The sequence below is a fragment of the Mustela erminea genome, chromosome 7 (genome assembly GCF_009829155.1).
Source record: "Mustela erminea isolate mMusErm1 chromosome 7, mMusErm1.Pri, whole genome shotgun sequence".
In the NCBI taxonomy this organism is placed as follows: Eukaryota; Metazoa; Chordata; class Mammalia; order Carnivora; family Mustelidae; genus Mustela; species Mustela erminea.
In genome coordinates, this window is record NC_045620.1 from 87,685,963 (window position 1) to 87,707,949 (window position 21,987).

General features: G+C 46.4%; 1 protein-coding gene and 2 long non-coding RNA genes across 4 annotated transcripts in view; 2 read left to right on the top strand and 1 right to left on the bottom strand.

Moving 5' to 3' along the window:
- ANTXR1 (ANTXR cell adhesion molecule 1) overlaps nucleotides 1–21,987 on the top strand; it is a 219,774-nt gene that overhangs the window by 127,691 nt on the left and 70,096 nt on the right. For both annotated transcript variants that reach the window (XM_032352316.1, XM_032352315.1), the window contains exon 13: nucleotides 7,242–7,337. In XM_032352316.1, coding sequence (XP_032208207.1) covers nucleotides 7,242–7,337 — 96 coding nt within the window. The remainder of the gene's footprint in view (nucleotides 1–7,241; nucleotides 7,338–21,987) is intronic.
- On the top strand, nucleotides 8,713–21,202 carry LOC116595694. The gene is made up of 3 exons (XR_004287822.1): nucleotides 8,713–8,726; nucleotides 10,115–10,117; nucleotides 20,619–21,202. It is a non-coding gene; the product is annotated as an uncharacterized LOC116595694 (long non-coding RNA).
- LOC116595695 lies at nucleotides 12,942–20,263 on the bottom strand. The gene is made up of 3 exons (XR_004287823.1): nucleotides 20,229–20,263; nucleotides 13,948–13,949; nucleotides 12,942–13,004 (listed from the first exon to the last, which is right to left on the bottom strand). It is a non-coding gene; the product is annotated as an uncharacterized LOC116595695 (long non-coding RNA).

The window sequence follows — 21,987 nt, forward strand, 5'->3', positions numbered from 1 at the left end:
TGGCAGCAAATGGGCTGGAAACTGAAGTCCAGAATTAAATAGGTTTATCTATTGTTGTGGGCACGGCGCCCGTCCAGGGAAGACTTAGAGCCAGCTACAGAGCTCCCGGGCAGCCAAGATTTGAGTTGCAAGGTTGCTTACTTGAATGGGTCCCTCCTAGCCCTCCTAAGGCCCTGGGAGGGGCCCTCATGATTTTGCATTTGTATTTTTATGTTCTTTCTCTGAAGGGGGCTTCCCCAAATTGTATAGGCATAGGCCTCCTGACAACACCAGCTTCGTATGGCAGAAGAGGAGAGAAGGCCCTGTCTGGGATGGCTTACTTATAAGTTCAGTGGGAGCCAGGCTCCCTGTGGGATGTTCCTTGGGAGCAGTGTGCTCTAGGAGGGACAGGGAGAACGGATCGCATCATGCTTGGTTCACTCTGGCCTTCTACGTTGAATGAACAAAGGGGAAGAGAAGGTCTGCACACACAGGATACCCTCAACATGGAAGGACACACGGGAGTAGGGAAGAATGCTCCCTTCTTAACCAAGACACTTTACTGGCTACATAATGAGCCATTCGGGGCATGGGGCAGAATCCTAGTCCAAACCCAACAGCAAAATGCGGGATAGCACAGTTTATTTAAGCTGAGCTTCCCCCAATCTCCCACTGATTCCTTTCAGTGTAATCCTCCTCTCTTTACCATGACAACCCCCAAAACAAAACAGAAAGGAGGAGCAGTGCTGGCGGCTCTACTGTCCCCAAGGCTGCCTCTCTCTCTTTCATCACAGTACAAATGGGCCCCCGACAAGATCCCTCCTCCTCATGTCCTGCGTCAGAATTCTGAGATTACCTACAACCCACCAAGTAAGAGATGCTTTCATTCGTCAAGTTTCCAAGCCTGTGCCCTTGAAAACATGCCTCCTTGTCTTGAAAGAGAGGCCCTCCTTCGGTGAGCTGGGAACAGAAGGAATTAAAGAAAGCTAGGAGGCGGCCTTCTGGGATGGTCACTAAAAACCAAAACCTGACCAGAGGGAGGGAGCAGGGCTGAGCATGAAACTACTCACTGAAGGAAACAGATGATTACCACCCCTCCACACCCCCACCCTGCAAATGGAAGAGACCCCCACCTCATTCTACTCATCTTCCCACCTGTCTTGCAGCTCCAGTCCCACGTCCCAGAGTCCAGTCCCCCACCTCCTGCCAAATATTTTTCTAATTAACGGGCCATGTTGATTTTTTTAAACTTTCTTTTCACATTTTAAATAAAATGAGATATTTGAGGCTGTCCGAAAAATAACCATGGTAGGAATCAGTTTCTGGCTATTTATTTACTGCTTTTTTCCCCTCTGAAATCTTTTGGAGGTTTCTGGAAAATTACATGCAGTCTGAAGGTCTACTAAGCTAGTCAGCTTCTGCTCTCACTTTGGCTCATAAAATCAGGTTCCCCACCTCAGGCTTCCCTTTCCCACTGAGGACTCGCAGAGAGCTTGGAGGATTCATCTGCATCAGCCTGGAGGCTGGTACCTGCTGGAATTATGAGCTCTCAGAAGCCACCTTGCCCACTCTCATCCCCTAGCCATCCACGACAGAGCCTGCTCTGGCACAATTCTATACCAACTCACTTAAATGGCCCCACTCAGCCCTGTGGTGTGAGCAGGTAGGCCTGGGGGTCTCTTCAGTCCTGGCCACCCTTTGCCCTGGTGAAGAGAGACAGCAGAGACTGAGCCCACACACCCGTCCTAAGTCAGGCTGAGGACAATAGTCAGCCTGTGACCCTTCTGGAATTTTCCCGCAATAAGCTTTGGGGAATAGGCCAACAGACAGTGAGCTGGGACCCAGGAGGGCAAGTTGGTAGCCAGAGCCCAAGGAGTCAAGGCAGTTGGTACCAGAGTACCAGAATAAAAGAAAGGAGCCAGGTTGTTGGGCACTAGGTCACACAGTGTGGGCTCTAGAACATTCCATATACTTCCCAGCCAATAGCACCCAACAGGGTTTTTCATCTGGGGACTTGGTAAAGATGCAAAAGAACTGGTTTAGAATTAGTGACTAATTTCATGAATGAAAGCAAATACCATTTACTAAACAGTGCAGATATGCATGTATTTGTAAACTACATACTGAGACATTTTCAACAGGTTACGTGGGGCCATCCTTGCATGAGTTGTCAATCCCACTTTGCAAGGTTATTGGTTGAAACTCCAAGCCACGACAACAAGGGGAAGATGGGCTCTGCTGTTGGTTCTCGTCTCCTTCTGACTTCACTATGAAACACAGTTTCACCCGTGTGGCCCTTGACCCACACTGGGCCACATGAGGGAAGCTCCCACTGGAGCAGAGGCAGCCATTCCAAATATGACTGCATCTCTCCTTCTTCTCACACAGCTGCTTAAGGCTTAGCCTTTAAAGTGTGGGTAGTTCTTAAGTGAAATTTTTTTTAAGATTTTATTTATTTATTTTAGAGAGAGACAGGATGAGCAAGAGGGGCAGAGAGAGAGAGAGAGAAAGATTCTCAAGCAGACTCCGCACTGAGTCTGGAGCCCGACCTGGGGCTTGATCGCAGGACCCTGAGATCATGACCTGAGCTGAAACCAGGAGTCAGACGCTTAACTGACCGTGCCACCCAGGCACCCCTCTTAAGTGAATTTTTATCAATCTGACATTATATCGTGACAGTTGAGTGGGAGAAGAGTGAGATTCTAAAATCAGACTATGAAGTCTCAATTTCAGTTTTGCAACATTAAAATTGTAGGCCTCTAAATATGTGTGTAAGTGTTATGTGAAAGGTCTTGCGTAAGTTACATACCATCGCTGAGTTTCCGTTTTCCTTCCCTGAAAAACGGGAAGAATGATTCCTAGAGACTGCTGGAGCAAGGCTCATTTAATTAAATGAGATAATGTATATACAGCACTTTGCATAGCGCTAGGAATGTAGATAGCACACAGTAAGGTCAACAGTTGTTGGGTATGTTAGTGCTGAACACATCTATGAAAATACAAAAGTTTTGGAAGGGTGACCCTCTAAATCGTCACCTTGGAAGAATGAGACAGCTTGGGGCAGCCCTCCACCTGGGCCTTTGACCTCCCCCCCGCCCCCACCTTTCCCTCCTGGAGTCCATACTCTAGAATGTCTATAGCATTTGCTTCCTAAGAAACAAATCTGAGAACAGTGCCATGCTCCTCCGCTGGGCTTGCATGGCCTCTGACGCTGAGGTCCCCACCACTTTCTCTCCCATCCCACGCCCTGCTAAGCAGGAAGGCCAACCTCTCCTCACCCTGCAGGCCCAGAACTCCAGCACCACCTCCTCTCTGGAGTGCTACCTCCCAGGCTCACTTGCTGAGAACAACAGCTGCCGGTCAAACCTGCGAGTGAGGAACCAAACAGCCCAGGTTAAATTCTGGTTTCTTCCTGTAACCTTGGGCAAGCTTCTTCACTGGTCCTTGCCTCAGGATTTGTATCTATAAGATGAGAGAAATAATATTAAATTCATCTGTTTGTTAATTAAAATTCTATGAAAGCCTGTCCGTACATAGCAAGAACAGTCCTTGGCACATAGTGTTTATTTAATATATATGAGCTGTTAGCTATACTAATAACAATTATCATCATCATCGTCATCATCATCTCTATTCCACCAGAATGTAAATTCTTTAAGTGTAGAGACTGACTATATCATTCACTACCTGACGCATAAAGGGGGCTAAGTAAACAGCTGTTGACTAACACACAGCCCCTGCACGTGGTTCATTGTTGATACGGCTTTCCTCAGCAGGCCGTGAGCACCTTGGTTCTGTCTAATCGAACCTGCATCGCTCTACTCAATGGGCACAGAATAGCTGGTCCATAAACGTTTGATAATGAATATGTGAAGGACCCTCTGGGCTTGCATGTACATGTTCTCTCCCAGGACAACATTGGCTTCAGGTCTAAGTTTATCCAAAATTCCTGCCCTGTGTTTGATGGTGACTCATTTGCACTGGGTTTATATGTCATGATTGGGGGAAGTGCTTGAAAAGCAGGCAATGCGTTGGGAGCCACATCCCAGGCTGTCGTCTTCCAGAGCAGGACAAAATCCCGCCAGGAGTTCATGGCCCTGTGTGTTCCCACTCACCTCTTGGCACCTTACCCCTTCCTGAGCTCCGTGGCTGTCCCCCTCCGCCCCCAATCTCCTTCCCACATCAGCCCAGGAAAGCTGTGGCTTGTAAGGGACAGACCCAGCCTGGCTGGAGGAAGGCCAAACAGAGGTGTGTCTCAACCCAGGAAATCTTCGCTGGGGCAGAAGCCTCCTCTCTCCCCTGGCAGGCCAGGTCCCTCTCCCTCCCTACTTCACAGGAAACCTCCTCCTTCCAGAAGGAAGTCAAGACTTCTCCCGCAATAGCTGTGCCTTTCTGCTTCAGTTCCTCCGTCTGAAGTGAAAAACAAAATCAGGAGCCGGGAGGTTGAGCATAATGGGAATAAATGTAGTCTGTAGGCTTCACTAAATTATAACTCAATACTAAAAGACTGCTGTTTTATGAGCCTCTCAGTAACCAAAACTATTTATTATTCTAAGTGCAAGCAGATTTATGGTCTGCAACGCCCACCGTGTTTGCTGTGGTGAGGACATGGAGAGAGGGTGAGGTACAGTGCAGGGTTTGACATGATAGCTTTTGTGCTGTTGCCGGCCCGTGTCTGCCTGTACCTTAGGTGTCCTTTGTAGCACCTTTGTCAGTGCAGGGGAGCAGCCAAGGTCGAGTGTCTCCATTTTTGGCTGGGGAATGCAGCACCTTTGTCAGTGCAGGGGAGCAGCCGAGGTCAAGTGTCTCCATTTTTGGCTGGGGAATGCAGAGACTGAGGGGTTAAGACTTATCCCTGACTAACAGTAAGTTTGGGAAACACTCATGACTTCTTTGTGTCCTTGCCGAGAGCATCCCTCTCCACCGAAGTTCACACATCAGTGTTGTGGGTCGTCTCTGGCACGGCTGTGTCCCTCCTTCAGAGTCTGTGCTCCGTCCCCACCCACAGCCCGGCCCTGCACCTGCGTTCGTGAGGCTGCGCCTCCCTCAGGGGCACTCTGGCTTCCCCAAGCCTTGGCTGGGTTGGACCAGGATGATTAGTTCCCTGGCTTTTTGGTCAAAGACATTCCAGGGAGTAAGAGCTACCTTTAAACAGCTTCCAGGAGCCCCCGGCCGAGCGCTTAGAGTGGGAGTGAGTCAAGTCCCAGTGCTGCCATTAACTGGCTATACTTCCCCGAGCGGCCTCCCAACCTCGATGCTCCTCAGGATGGGCTGGGGGGTGAGGGCAGCTCTGAGAATCTGGTCATGTGCTCAGCGGTCTCCCCTGAAGACACAGGTCATGCTTATCATGGTGTACTTTGGAGAGGGTCACACGTTTCCACCCCCTTGAACCCCTCTGTGTACCCCACAGGTCCACTGGCGCTGTAAGAACCTCTGGGTCAGGCGAACTCGGGACACCAAAGTGGGGAGCCCCAAGGACAGATTTTATAAAGAACAACTTCAGTAATTTATCTTCTTGTTACAGATTTTTTGTAAAGAAAATTACCGTAAACCCACTACCTGACAAACCACTGTTAGTATTTTAGTAAATATCCCTCAGTCTTTCTCTCTCACTCCCAACATTTATTAAATCCACTCATTATATCGGGAATGTAATCTAAATATTATTTGAGGGGTGCCTGCGTAGCTCAGTTGGTTGAGCTTCTGCCCTCAGCTCAGGTCATGATCCCAGGGTGCTGGGATCGAGCCCCTCACTGAGATCTCTGCTCAGCAGGGAGCCTGCTTTGTCCTCTCCCTCTGCCTGTCGCTCTGCCTACTTGTGTTCTCTGTCAAATAAACTAATAAAAACTTTGGGGCACCTGGGTGGCGCAGTGGGTTAAAGCCTCTGCCTTCGGCTCAGGTCATGGTCTCAGGGTCCTGGGATCGAGCCCCGCATCGGGCTCTCTGCTCAGCAGGGAGCCTGCTTCCCTTCCTCTCTCTCCGCCTGCCTCTCTGCCTACTTGTGATATCTGTCAATAAATAAATAAAATCTTTTAAAAAAATATTAGGAGGGCACGAATTTCATGGGGCACCGGGTGTTATACATAAACAATGAATCACTGAACACTAACTACATCAAAAACTGATGACGTGTTGTATGGTGACTAACATAACACAATTTTAAAAAATAATTAAAAGAATATTATTTGAAAACAACATCTACACAGTAACCAATGGCACCGTAGTTCTTTAATGCATTATTAGCCATTCCTTAATTGAAAACGTTTAGTTGCAAACATACCTGGTAATTTTCGGAGGCTAAAAGTGGAATTTCCAGCTTTGCTGAGAAAGAGTAACATGACAATTAATACCTATGACAGTTTGCTCCTCAGCCTGGTGCCGCCCCACCCCCCAAGAGTTGTGCCCATTTCCACTCCCAGCAGCTGGCAGCAAGGGCAGGTGGAGACTTAAATCTGCTTCCCAGAGCCCACAGCCCGACAACACCGACTGGGAGCGGGGTCTCTGTTTGCTAAAAGTTAACCTCCGTCACAGGCCACAGCGGCCCATGACCATGCTCAGGACCGGTCTCGGCACTTTCCAAATGGGCAAAATCTGTGTGGGGCGCCTGCCTCACCTCCTGGCCCCAATGTGACAGCCACTTGATCTGAGGGCAGTGTCGACTCAGCCACCGCTCCCCTTTTCTCCCAGGTTCTGTATCAGCTGCTCCCCTCTCCCTCCCTGGAATCCATGGGCTCTGTATCTCGCCTGTCAGCAGGCTCTTGACTCTACCTCATGAATGGGTCAGGGCCTATCCCTGAACGAGTCCATGGGAGCCGGCTGAACCCAACCCGGAGCACAAGGGTCGTAAGCGCAGCCCGGGGGTGGCAGGAATAGCAGGGTCAGGGAGTCGGAGGGTGTCACCAGGCAGAGGGTGATGGTGCCGGAGGCAAGGAGCCGTGGAGCCGTCACAGGCCCCCTCAGCGTCCAGTTGCCTGAGCAAGCGCCCAGTCTGGCTCTTGCAGGGTTGGGCCCTCAGCACATTGTCCCACGAGAAGAGCGGAGCCTTCTGAAAAGGCACATCACATCTCGCCAGAATTGGCTGCATGGGCAGCGTTGCCCAGAACGCTGGCAGTGTCAGCCACATGTTTGGCAAACCGTGCTCTTCTCTGGGCCTCAAATCATCATACTGGTGGTGGGGAGGAGGGGAGGGGGAGGCTCCGGTTGTCACTGGTCACACGCGTGGCCTGCCCCACCGCTGACCGTCTTCTTTCTTGGCCCCACAGTCGGACGGCTCCATCCTGGCCATCGCCCTGCTGATCCTGTTCCTGCTCCTGGCCCTGGCTCTCCTCTGGTGGTTCTGGCCTCTCTGTTGCACCGTGGTGAGTGCCCCAAGCTCATTCTCCTCACCTCAGGCCTCCCTCAGAAGGTGACGCGAGGTTAATGGGATGGTGAGGAGAAGAGATTGTCCAAAAAAAAAAAAAAACCTTTAAAGATTAAGGGAAATTTTACATTATTTACACAAAGTTGGCATAAACTGACATTGCTCAGTGGAATCACAAGTCATTAGGAATCAGTATGGATTAGGGAGTGAGATTTAGCCTTTAGGTCGGGGAGCCGAAGAGGCTGCTCATCTTCCCATGCTTGGAGGGGCCCACAGAATACTGTAAGTGATGAGTGTTTTTGACATGTATCACACACGTGCATGCACACACATACACGTGTGTTGAGTTGCACAACTGAACTCTTTCGAGGAAGGCCATGCTGGCCTCAGCAGCTGGTCTGCCCAACGGAGAGTGTGCCTGTGGCCTATTTTTAACAAGCATGAGTAGCACCCGCCTTTATTTCATTAATTTTAGCTAACATTTATAGGACACCTCTACCGTGTGCCCAGCACTAGTCTAAGCACTTCAGCTACAAGATCAATAAAAATCTGTCTCTTCCTGATCATCACCATCAGGAGCCACCACATGGCTCTGGCCAATGTCTCCCCAGGGAGCTTCGGGCACTTGCTGTACCCAGATGAAATGTGCCTCTTTGTCAATTTGCATTCCCTGGCCGCTAGGCTAGGAAAAGTCCAAACAAAGTCCTATCCAACTGGGGGAAAAAAAAATCACTTTCATGTGCCTACTTCCAGCCCACACCCTGCCTGTCTGCAAATCAGAGCATGGGCGGTAAAGCCACAGTAAGTTTGAAGTGACCCCTGTTCTGCTGCCCAGCATCTTCCATTCCCTGTATCTTAGTTCTTCCATGCAGGGTCCCGTGGGGGAGACAGTGAGCCTCTCCAGGCAAGAACTTGTCTTCATTTTCTCTCTGAGCATTGAGTCCACAGTACGAGGGAACTCATTTGCAACTGAGCTCAGTGAGGGCCAGAAGCTCCTAGAGCACTGGTCAAGAAAAGGTGGGGAGCGGGCTTCCAATGATATTTTGAAGAGGTGGTAAAGGAAGGAGATGAGAAGCTTGACCAGGATGTGGATCCCTGTGGCAGGGACTTCTGGAAAGAAAAGAGGCTCTTACACCAGCAGAGGCCCTGGGTGTTGAGGGGAAGGGACAACCTGAGGTGGATTAGAACATGTGGGGGAGCAGGGGTGGGGTACCCAGGACAGGCACAAGCCTCGGGTCAGCTAGTGCAAGCCAGACCGGACCGATTCACCCAGACTCCACACGCATTCTTCCGATAGCAGCCCCAAAAGTTAAATAGTGATTTCAGTACTTAAGGCTGCACAACCATTTTATTAAAAAAAAAACATGAGGGACGCCTGGGTGGCTCAGTTGGTTAAGCAGCTGCCTTCGGCTCAGGTCATGATCCCAGCGTCCTGGGATCGAGTCCCACATCGGGCTTCTTGCTCCGCAGGGAGCCTGCTTCTCCCTCTGACTCTGCCTTCCACTCTGTCTGCCTGTGCTCGCTCTGACTCGCTCTCTCTCTGACAAATAAATAAATAAAATCTTTAAAAAAAAAAAAAAAAAAAAAGAACATGAGTCAGCCAAGGTGTTTTCCACGGTGATTCAGAAACAAGCACATTTTCAAGTCTGAAATTCTGAGCGGGGGGCGGGAGGGGGGGCGGTGGGAGGGGACCAACAAACCTTTGCAGCCAGCTCTTAAAGAAAGGGGTGGCCAGGGGTGGTGGTAATAGTGGCCACTGGCTGGCTGTGAACAACAGGGTTCCTATTGTAGCAGGAGTCACCCCAGTCCCCTTCATTCTCAAAAACACCTAATCCTCGGTAAGGACAGCTAAGAATGATAGTACAGCTAGCAGTGCTCCATCACGTACTAGCTGTGTGATCTTGGGCAAGTTACCTAACCTCTCTGCACGTCGGTTTCCTCAGTTGTATAATGAGGAGCATAAGAGCACTGACCTCATGGATAGATGGTGAAGCTTGAAAGAGTTCATGGATATACTGCTTAGAGCAGTACTCTGCACCCAGGAAATGCTGTGCAGTGTTAGCAATATTAAAGAACATTTACTATAATAGGGAAGTAATCCTGTATTTCCACAGCATTCCATTTGTATTGGTGGGAAATGTTTCTTCTTTCTAGTTTTATTGAGATATGATTGACATACAACATTGTCTAAGTTTAAGGTATACAACATAATGGTCTGACACATGTATCTATTGCAAAATATTTACATAATAAGTTTGATTAACATCCAGCATCTCAGAGTTAAAAATGTTTTTCCTGGGACGCCTGGGTGGCTCAGTTGGTTAAGCAGCTGCCTTCGGCTCAGGTCATGATCCCAGCCTTCTGGGATCGAGTCCCACATCGGGCTCCTTGCTCGGCAGGGAGCCTGCTTCTCCCTCTGCCTCTGCCTGCCATTCTGTCTGTCTGTGCTTGCTCTCCCCCCCTCTCTCTCTGATAAATAAATAAAATCTTTAAAAAAAAAAAATGTTTTTCCTTGTGATGAGAACTTTTAAGATTTACTCTCTTAGCAGTTCTTAGCAACTATCAAATATACCATACAGTATTCTTAATAATGGTCACCCTCCTGTCTAGTAACATCTCCCTTCACCCAATTCCCCCTCCTCCCACACTTCCAGTCCCACCTCTGGCAACCACAAATATGATCTGTTTCTAGGAGTTGGGTTTTTCCCTTAAGATTTTATTTATTTATTTGACAGAGAGAGGGAACACAAGCAAGGGGAGTGGGAGAGGGAGAAGCAGGTTTCCCACTGAGCAGGGAGCCCAATGCAGGCCTAGATCCCAAGACCCTGGGATCATGACCTGAGCCAAAGGCAGAGGCTTAAACAACTGAGCCACCCAGGTGCCCCGGTTTTTTTGTTAGTTTTTGTTTTTTTTAGATTTCATATGTAAGTGACATCATACAGTACTTGTCTTTCTTCATTTGACTTAATTTGCTTAGCATAATGCCTTAGGATGTGTCCAGGTTGTTGCGAATGGCAGGAGCATCTTCTTTTTATGGCTGAATAATATTCCATTGTATATGGGTACTACAGTTTCTTTATCCATTCATCTGTTGATGGACACTTGGGTTGTTTCCATGTCTTAGTTATTGTAAGCAATTTTGCAATGAACATGCAGGGGCAGAGGCTTCTTCAGAATCATGATTTTATTTCCTTTGGATATCTACCCAGAAGTGGGACTGCTGGATCATATGGTAGTTCTATTTTTAATTTTTCACGGAACCTCCGTGCTCCAATTTACATTCCCACCAGCAGTGCAGAAGGGTTCCCTTTACTCCACATCCTCACCAGTGTTTGTTATCTTTTGTCTTTTGATGATAGCCGACCCTTCTAACTGGTGTGAGGTGATATTTCATTGTGGTTTTAATTTCCAGGGAAATGTCTCCGAATTAATGTATTTCATTACTGGAAGCAGTGTCACCTAAGGCCAGATTGTTTTGCAACATTCAAAATATTTTTCAATGAATTTATCTGCTTAAGTCCATGTTGTTTTGGAAGGTGGCCAAAATGTGTTAATGTGATCTGATTTTGTAAGTCCCAAAGGATTTCTTTACAAGGGAAGATCTTGGAGATTAATTTTCCTGTTTATGATGTCTATAAAAACTGCCCTCATCCCCATTTCTGAAAGCTGGCCAGAGCTCTGATGCTTGGTATGCCCCCAAAAACTACTTGTTGACCACTGGCTTTCTTGAAGAGTGATGATGTCTGAGGAGACAGGACAAAGTCATGTGTTTTCTAAAGGGAGTACACAGGAAGGACGGCAAACATCACCTCCCCGCCCCCTGCCCCAGGATCCTGGTTCCAAGGATGCAGGACATTTCTCTCCCTTGAGGGACCGCACCCCTACCCAAGTTTCTGGGACTGGCAGAGGACATCCTCAGGAATGATGGTCCTGAAACCTTCTTCTGTTATTCCCCCTGCCCTGCCGCAAGTGTAGGAGATGCCCCATGACCTGGTACTAAAGCTACATCGTGATGATGGGAAACAGCCAGGGAGCAGCAGGGTCTCAGGAAAAGTAGAGTACAAGAGGCTTGTCTTTGCTGCAAAGTTTTCTCCAGGAGTGATGTGCAAAATATTTAACAACCTAATAAGGCGCCCCAACTGAGCCAAATATTAACCCTTTAGTGGCTGGCTATGAGGCAGAGGTTGCGGGGGGAAGTCCACAAAATCCTGGGGTAGAAGGCCAAGTTGCTATTTGCTAATCATAAAAAGCATTTTAAAACATAATAACCAGCATGACCACACCAGACGTAGTAGTTACTATCGGGCCTGCCCTCTGCCTCAGCATCCTTTCTTACTGCTGGCCCTGTCTGGAAGAAGACATGTGAAAAGTGACCAGTGCTCCTCGTTGCATTTTGCCTTTCCTACCCCACTCCCATGTGGCCTTTAACTTTCAGCTAGAGGGAACCTGGGGTAACTTACTGCCCGCACTGCAGAGTAGAATCTATCAGTCATGACTGATACAGAGAGAGAGAGAAGTCATTGGCCAGATCCTGGATCAAAACCCTTTAGTGTTCCCCAGCCTGGCTCTCGGGATCACTGGGTAAAATTTTGGTTTCTAAGATTCCTACATGTATTCACTGGCACAAAAATACCCACACTGAGGGAGAGCCAGGCACTGGCCTATGCATGCCAGACTTATTTGCATTTTTGAAAAGGGAAATCAAGGGTCAGTATCTTACCAGAAAGAAAGATAGCCCTGTCTCAGTCCCACACGGGGCATCACAATACCATGTAAGTCATGCACTGGCCATTCCATCTACTCTTAAGTTTGGTCCAATATTATTGAAATCTCTCAACTGAACTCAAAAAAGAAGATTAGGAAATGAAAATAAGAAGAGGATCATGAAAAAAAAAAAAGGTGAAGTATATTAGAAGAGTAAATGTTTTGAATGGCTTGAATGTGGAGAGAGAAAAGGCAACAATGAATCAGTGATAGAGAGCACTAAACTATTCCAGAAAATGCAGGCAGTCCTGCATTTCATAAATTACATGGATAATACATGTAATGTTGTCTATGTGTCAAATTGTATAACAGAACACATTTATATCCACTGCTTAAATAAAATCATAGAAGTGTGCCCGTGTTTGGGGGAGGTTAGTGGTGTAACAAGAACTCCAAGTAAAAAGATCTTGTCATATTTTGCCAGATGAAAAAATTCTGGAGCTTGGTTGCATGGCAACATGAACTTGACACTACTGAACTATACACTTAAAATGGTTAAGATGAGAAGTTTTAGGTTATGTGTTCTTTATCACTATTAGAAAGAAAACAAAAGAGATCTGCTATAAAGTTACAGTTCTTCTGAAATCCAATTAAGACATGCTATTTAGGTGTGATCAAATCATTAGATTTCTGTTCAAATAGAGGCAAATATTTTTATTCTGTTTGTAGGGAGAGGATAGTGTGCGGGAATCCAGAGTTTCTTCCTACATAAGCAAAATTCTGCCCTCTTTTGTTTTTAATGCCTCTGTAGGCTCTTATGAACAATTTTTAAAATGGTGTATAAAAAGATCTTGTTTAATTCACTTTACTGAATTTCAAGAACAGTTCCACAAATTAAGTCCCTTCGACATCTCCAATGACAAACAGTAAGGGACAAAAATCAATCAAGAACTTGATATGCCTTCCTGAAATAAAAATAAAGTCTTCAAACCATGCTTTCCACACCTTGAAGCACACTATTTAATTCGTGGGGCCAGACAGCCAAGCTTAACACAGCAAAGGGATTTACTGATTGTTATATAGAAACCTGACTGGGGCAAGCTGTTCCTTAGCCATGCATCCAGGGCCTGGACTCCTCATGCTTTCTGGATCCCTTTCTCGCCTCCACCCATCCCCATCTGGACACTCCTCACTCCACAGCTTACGAGATTGTTTCTGACAGGCATACAGAGCTCCGCCACGGCCTGCCCTCCCCTCTGGAGCTCTGCACCACACACCCCACACACCCAGTCTGTTCTCATCTCTACCTCGCTTCGTGGCTTCCCTCATCCCTGCCAGGCTGGCCTTGCCACTTGCCTTAAAACCCAGAGACCGCCATCCCCGTGCCTGCTGGGTGAAATGAGGAGAGGCGCGCTGTCGTTGAAGACAACCGGGTTCCAATAGGTAGCTTCCTCTTCACTTACAGGATCCGGCAGATCCCTTCACCTGTATTTCCTCACTTGTCAAATTTAAACATTGGAACCATAGTGTCTCTAAAATTGCTTCTTTTTATTCTTATCTCCTGTAAGTGAATCTACTCCTCCCTTTTGGGATTCCCTGGCCCCTGTTTCTCAGACCTGTTTACACATCGAAACAACCTGAGGATTATATGATGTAGGTACTCAGGGGACAGCATTTCCAAACTATGTCCACAGAACGGTGTACCTACAAGATGTAAGTAGGTATACTTCAGAACAGGGTATTTAGACAATAAGTTTAAAAGATACCACTAAATTAAATTCCATAACTGTCTTCACTGTAGGACCTCTCAGAGTGTTTAATAAGATAATTGTGTTATGCATGTCCAAACTTATTTTGACCCTGGAAATTTTCCTTAGCCTATCCCCACCCCCCTCACCCTACACCGCTCCCAAATACCTTTTTTTTTTTTTTTTTAAGATTTATGTATTTGAGAGAGAGCATGAGAGGGGAGAAGGTCAGAGGGAGATGCAGACTCCCCGTGGAGCTGGGAGTCTCATGTGGGACTCGATCCCTGGATTCTGGGATCATGACCTGAGCTGAAGGCAGTTGCTTAACCAACTGAGCCACCCAGGTGCCCCCGAATACCTATTAATGTACTGACACCTGGAGAAAACAAGAGTCTTCTACTAAATACTGTTCGGAAAACATAGTCAAGCAGTGGGAAGAGCAGATTCCTGAGCTCTGAGGTGTGGCCTCTTTCCTGGCCCGCTGAGAGGCTGTATCAAAGCCAACTAGCGTGACATGCTGTGAACATCGTCAAGCCTTCCTTGTTCCCTGTGTGCCCTGCTCAGATCCCACAGGCACTACCTGTGGCTGGAATCATCTTCCCCATAATCTAGGCAGACCAGACACTCCTCCCCCAAGCCTGAGGGGGTCTGAATTCATGGATTTCTTTTCATTGTTTCACTTAACAGTGTTTTGCAGTGACAGTGACATAACAGCTCCTGGAGAATATGCACAGCTATTCTTTTAAGTTACCATGTAAGCCACGTAGGCCTGATCAACTAATGTGAAAATGCTTGTCCCTCACTACTCTCATTTTAGTTACTGGGGCGTTTGCCCGAAGGCAAATTAGAGACATGAATCTTAAGAGAGATGAACTAGGAGGGCCAAAAACATTTGAAATTTGAGTCCCAAATGCGAAAAAGAAAAAAGTTAACCTCATTTCTATGAAAATTTCTTGTACTGCATTCTAGATCAACCCCCTTGGCACCAGAGCCTTTGCTAAACTACAGTGTCCAATGACGATCCAGGCGGTACTTGGCCAGCACTGACCCACTCCAATCAGCTGTGAGGTTTCCGTGACATCTATGTTGTTCGGGGAGTAGAAAGATACACTTATCGGCCATTAGCCAACATTTCATACTTCCTGGATGTCTTCCACATCAAGTCGCCCGGTTTCCCTTGGTTTTTTAAATTTTAATGAGAAAAACAGTTATGATAAAGTTAGCCTAGAATTTAAAGCATGAGAGCAAGTGTCCCCTTCTATCTGAGATATTAAAGCCCTTGTGAGATAGCTTTCAGAGCTCGACTGGCATTTCTTCTCTACACAGCTCTGTTCTGATGGCTTCTCCTCGCACAGAACCTATGAGGCCAGGAGGCAGTGGAAGGGTTAGTGCTAAGAGACCAACCCAGAAGTCTCAGGATAAGCAGTGTTTTAAATCTAAGGCCCCCCAAAACTTTAGCCATCTAAATACAATATTTATTTGAGCCAGCCCCTCTGAGCATGCAAGGAGCAATCATTTGTGAAAAAGAAATTGCTCTTGGTGGTGATACAGTGAGGACCACATAGCAAAACAAAGGGGCAAGAAAAAACTTAGAGAAAAAAATCTAATAAAAGTTGTTTCAAATACATATCCAGGCTCATTAAGAAACTAGAGAACATTTTCAGGGCCAAAATAAAGAAGGATCTGGAAATCAGATGGTTGGCTGACCCTAAATCAGTGGCAGTCTGAGGGGCGAGAGATTTTCTGATCCCAATAACCTAGACATTTGTTTTAATAGCCTTATATAGGGACACTGGGTGGCTCAGTTGGTTAAGCATCTGCCTTCAGCTCAGGTCATGATCCCAAAGTCTGGGATTAAGTCCTGCATCGGGCTTCTTGGAGCCTGTTTCTCTTTCTGCCTGCCGCTTCCCTGCTTGTATGCTCGCTCCTCTCTCTCTCTCTCTGTGTCTCTCTCTCTCTCTTTCTCTCTGACAAATAAATTAAATCTAAAAAAATATATATATATAGCCTTATATAGCCCCTATATAGGAGTTGGAATGGAGTCTTCTGCTTAAAGCTGGGAACTTGTGTAAAAGGATGGGCCTTGGGTTTGGGGTGTGTGTGTGTCCCTAAGAATTCAAAACTATAACCTCTAAGTTTTAGAATTATCATGTATCTTACTTGTGGTTCTGTAAATCGCACACTAAGAAAAGTGGTCAGTTTGGAAGTACTTAGGAATCTGCAGAAGGAAACTCAGATCTTCTCTGGCAGGTGGAGCCCTCAACCCAGTCCTCACAAGATTCCTTCAGGTAAATGCAAAGTACCCATGAGCTCACAATCCAAAATTACCAAAAACCAAAGGAATGTTATTACTCAGATTCTTTGAGGTTTTCTAGTACATATGGGAAGCATGGAGATCAGAATTAGATAAGGAAGTCAGGTCCAGTCAGGAGTTCCTGCATTCTCTCCATAGTTAGCAATGGTTGTTAAGTAACAGGTACACTGAAAGTTCTCCAAAATAAAAAAAGAAAAGAAAGTTCTCCAAATACTATCATTTCTCCTAAAACATGTTTTCCTAAAAATACCACTGCATTATCGAATTTTGGCTCCACAGAAATAACAGGACTAACGGGGAACATGAGTTCAGAGCACAGTATTCAAAACTGTGCATGGGGCACCTGGGTGGCTCAGTGGGTTAAGCCACTGCCTTCGGCTCAGGTCATGATCTCAGGGTCCTGGGATCGAGTCCCGCATGGGGCTCTCTGCTCAGCAGGGGGCCTGCTTCCCTTCCTCTCTCTCTGTGATCTCTTCCCTTCCTCTCTCCTACTGTGATCTCTCTCTGTCAAATAAATAAATAAAATATTTTAAAAAAAAAACTGTGCAGTCTAGTAAAACAATCCACTTTAAAAAAAAATTAATAATAAACTCAAAAACTCCTATTTTAAGCATCGTAAGTGCCTAATTTAAATTATGCTATAGTAAATATACCACTTTGCCTGGATTTGTAAAAACAGACCCATGAAGCTTCCTGGTGCCTGTGAGTGTGATGTAGCACTGTGGCTTGGAGTGACGGAGACAGGATGGAAGGAAGGACATTCTTAGGACAAAGTGTCACGATACCAGAGGTGGATGGCTGTGACTCATTGTCTTGTTATTCCTTCTGCACCAGCTTAAAATAGGAATCCAGCTTCTGTTGTTTTGCCAGGTCCTTCTGTTCATAACAAAAAAGACTGTTTGTGTGGCTCTAAGACTGAATGCCATAAAAGTGCTACTCAGCTGCTTGTGACATTAGAGCCTCTCCCTCAGTCTGTGGCACGTGCCTCTAATCCTCTTCAAAGCCAATGATGGCTCCCATTCAGTTCCATTCTCCTTTCTTTCGGTTCTTCTTCCATGTGGCCTCTGATGAAGCTCAGTGTGGGCCCCTTTACTCCCATTGGTCTGATGCCTCATCTTCTCTCATCTCCTCACAAGCTTCTCCTCCACATGTGTAAACCTCTCCTCCTTCACTCGGTGTCTGGACTCTTATGACCAAGAGACACACATTTGTGTGGAAGATGCTGTAGTAAATGCTTTCATGAGGAAAAGCACAGAGGCTCAGGAGCACGAGACACACAGACATCGAATGAGGGTGAACAGAAGTGAGAAACCGGATATGGTGTGTGGGGGTTTTTTTCCTCCCAGATCACTGATGGCGGCTGGGCAGCATCCTTACCTTCGCCTGATGCTACTCAGTGGCACCAAATATAATCCCCTCACACTTTAAAAAGTTTAATGGTATATTGTGTGATTTTTTTACCACACAAAAAAATTAATATATATAATATATATATATGTATATATAACCTTCTTCTTTACCTCATGAACAATCAAATTTTGAGGTAACATGATCTCATGGTTTACTGATTTTGTGCCTATTTTACCTACCACATATGAACAAATTCACATATTGCATACCTGTAGTGTAACAAAAGGGACTGTGTGTGTCACTTTCAAATTTGGGGGAAGCTTTATCAGAAATTTAGTTTGGGACGCAGTGCTTAGAAAGTGGATTCTTGAACTACACTCAAGTGAATTTATGTGGAAGCTGGGGTTAGGGGATAGAATGGACTATAGATGTGCCCAACAAAGTACTGTAAATAATATAAATCCAACCTATGACCCTAATGAGAACCTCATAATGCATCTAAGTGTCACAACTGACTCTCAGCAGTTGGCACTCTTGGCGTGTTAACTACTCAAGGAGCACCTATATGGACAATTGAGAGAAAGGAGAGCAGTCCGGAGTCTTGTATCACCAGAGTGCTTACTGGAGAGGCAAGGAAGTTTAGAATAATGAGGAAAGCTTCCTTTACATTTTCCTCCATAAGAATGCACGCCCATTCTTCCCAGAAATAGTGACTGAGTAACAAGCCCTGGGCTACTTGTCGAGACAAAAGCTGGCCAAGGATGCAGAAATAGTGACTGAGTAACAAGCCCTGGGCTACTTGTCGAGACAAAAGCTGGCCAAGGATGCCCATGTCTTCTAGGGGCTGAGAAAGATGCAAACACCGTTCAGGGCATTAACTGCTGATGGTGTAGACCGTGAAAGCTAAGATCTGTGCCCCTAGCTCCCAGGGAACTATGTGGCTGGGAATGCTTCAGACTGGATCCAAGAGATCAGGCATGGCTAGCTCTGCACAAATGCTCACTGGAGAAAGCCAGGGAGTGCCTGCGAGCAGAGCTGAGAGTCTTCTCCAGAAACAACTCCTTGTCTTCCCCAACAGGCCAATCTAGGCTCTATGGAGATCCCATAGTTCCTGACAATAAAGCAGGGGACACCACAATGTTTAGATGGAGACATTTTCAAAGCCGGTGTTTCTAATCAGCCATAAGCAGCTCAAAACAGGATGTCTGACCTAAAGCAACAACATGGCCCCCTGCATATCTAGTTGAAGATAGCATTGTGAGAAATAAGCCAACCCATAATTCTCAAAGTGTGGTCCATGGACCAGGAGCAGAATCAACATTTGAGAATTCACTAGAAATGCAAAGATTCTGGGGCACCTGGGTGGCTCAGTCGTGAAGCATCTGCCTTCAGCTCAGGTCATGATCCCAGGGTCCTGGGATTGAGCCCCTCATTGGCTCCCTGCTTATCAGGGAACCTGCTTCTCCCTCTCCCTCTGCCTGCCTCTCCCCCTGCTGTGCACTCTCTCTCTCTCTCTCTCAAATAAAATCTTTAAGAGAAAAAAAAAAAATCCAAAGGCACCCTCCCCCAGCCCCAAACTTACTAATGAGAAACTGCCAAGTGTAGCCCTGAAATCTGTGTTTTAAGAAGCCCTCCAGGTCACTCTGATACTCCATGAAGTTTAAATTGATCTCATTCGGGGCACCTGGGTGGCTCAGTGGGTTAAGCCGCTGCCTTCGGCTCAGGTCATGATCTCAGGGTCCTGGGATTGAGCCCCGCATCAGGCTCTCTGCTCTGTGGGGAGCCTGCTTCCTCCTCTCTGCCTGCCTCTCTGCCTACTTGTGATCTCTGTCTGTCAAATAAATAAATAAAATCTTTAAAAAAATAAAATAAAATAAAACTGATCTCATTCAAATTAGAGGGCCTGTACTGAATTTTTTAACAGACTAGTATTTTTAAGCAGTCCTCTTGAACTTTTCCTGCACAACACAATGGGTTCAAAGTCAAGGAAGCTTCTCCTCTGCAACACGAGAACCATGCTCTCAGTGTGGAGGAGTTGCAGGAGGTGATTCTCACCCAGCTCATGCAAAAAGGATCCTGAGTCCCTAAATACGATTTATGGAGACAGAGAACCCAAAGAGTCCTCTGTTTTGTCCTACTTCTCATGCCCTCAGATGAGCATCTGTCTAAAATGAGTGTCGACAGCTTAGCCTATAGCCAGCTGCTGTCACAGGGAGCAGAGACAGGAAAGAGAAGGAGGAGAAATGTGATGAGGTGGTGGTGGGGACACAGCAGGCGACCAGGTGGGAATAGCCAGGCCTGGCCTCCTCCTGCTCCTCACACCATGTTGACCTGCCTCACAGCTTGAAACGGGACACCTAGAGGTGCCTGTGCAGCTTCGTCGGTTAATTGTCTGCCTTCGGCTGTGGTCATGATCCGGGGTTATGGGATCGAGTCTTGCATCAGGATCCCTGCTCGGTGGGGAGTCTGCTTTTTCTCTCCCTCTGCCGCTCCCCTGTGCCTGTGCGCTCTCTCTCTCAAATAAATAAAGTCTTTAAAAATAAAAAGTAGGGGGTGCCTGGGTGGCTCAGCCCGGGAGGCATCTGCCTTCGGCTCAGGTCATGATCTCAGGGTCCTGGGATCAAGCCCCATGTTCATCTGGCTACATGCTCATCTGGGAGTCTGCTTCTCCCACTCCCTCGGCCCCTCCTCCTTGCTCGTGCTTTCTCTCTCTCTCTCTCTTCTCACTCCTTCTCAAATAAATAAATAAAATCTTGAAAAAATAAAAATAAACGGGCGCCTAGGTGGCTCAGTTGGTTAAGCAACTGCCTTCAGCTCAGGTCATGATCCTAGAGTCCTGGGATTGAGTCCCGCATCGGGCTCCCTGCTTGGCAGGGGGTCTGCTTCTCCCTCTGACCCTCGCCTCTTTTCATGCTCTCTCTGTCTCTCATTCTCTGTCTTTCAAATAAATAAATAAAATCTTTTAAAAAAATTAAAAATAAAAATAAAAACAAAAAATAAATAAATGGAACACCTAGTGAGTCCGTGTGGCTATCACCTGGGAAAAGGAAGAGATCCCTGTGTTAAAAACTGGGTAGATCGCCTTCTGCATTCCACTACACAAAAGAGTAGCAGTGAAGTTAGCAAGGGCAAATAGTGGCAAAGAACAAAACATACAAATTAGGAGCAAAACTTGAATACTTCTAGAGGAAAAAAAAAAAAACACAAGCAAAATAAACTCAGCAGGTACTTTATTTCACCTCAACATTCTATAAAATTAATTCTTAAAGAGAGCACTACAGAGACCTAAACAGGTGAACCTGACTCATAAAGCCAGAGTGAAGTTCCCAGGTATCAAAGAGGACCTGGGTGTATTTGATCTTCCTACCGTGTTCATGCCACACCAGCACTGTCTCCACATCTTCATCCTTACAATTTCTAATAGCCATACCAAGGGGTGTACACACACACAAAAAGGGGGGGGGGTGTAATTTGTTTTGACTCCATGTAAAGTTGCCAGTAAGACTCCAGTTTATTAAGATTCTACCTGATCTTTTGATCTTTTCTTTCCTTTATCCATACAACAGTCTCTGTCAAGTCTGGCCCTATTTCATGTTTATCTAAACAAACATGGTTAAAACTGATAAGATGGGAGAGGGGGCATTGCTCCCAATTCACAGCAGTGACACCTTCAAGAAATTATCAGATAAGAAAGAAACATGAATAAAATTCAAAAGTCTACATTCTAGGAGCATCTGGGTGGCTCAATTGGTTAGGCATCTGCTTTCAGCTCAGGTCATGATCCCAGGGTCCTGGGATCAAGCCCCGCATCAGGTTCCCTGCTCAGCAGAAGTGCACATCCTGTTTCATTTTTCTTATCCCCTATACCCCACCAGTCCAAACAACAATGCAGAAGGATCTCTAGGGCAGTTCTTCCAAGGAAGCAAATGGTCACTTTCTGCCCTTTGACAATATCCAAGCTAAAGATGCTAAGTAGAGAAGTGGTGCTGGCCTCTGAGGAGTATGAAAAATGTCCCCAGATTTGTCCCCAGTACTGCCATTCAGTGCCTTTATGTTACCCTATAAATATGTTTATTGAGCATGCTCCTTTGAAACATCCTACTAAGGAGCTCCTCAACCTTACCATCCTCTCTTTGTCCCTCGTAATGGGGAAAGATCTGACAAGCCCACTCACAATCAAGAGGAATCTCCCAGAATCTTCTAAGAAGGAAAGTGGGCCAAGTCAAACCTGTGCTTGGCAGTGCTCAGCGCTGATTCAAGCTTACATTCTAGTTAGAAAAAAGCGCTTTCTAGTCACACTAGTTGGAAGCAAAGAACTGTTGCATTCATCTGTTAATTATAATTAAAAGTGCTACAAAAGACACTGGGTCCTGTGAGATCCCATAAAGGGGAGCTTGCCTGTCTGTGAGGTCGGGGCGATTTCGAGGGCAGGTATATTTACTGGTGATCTATCTGAGTTGATGAGTCCGTGTTAACCTGGTTATGTGCAGGCACAGGGACAAAGTGGGGCGAAGTAGAAAGCATTTAGGCTA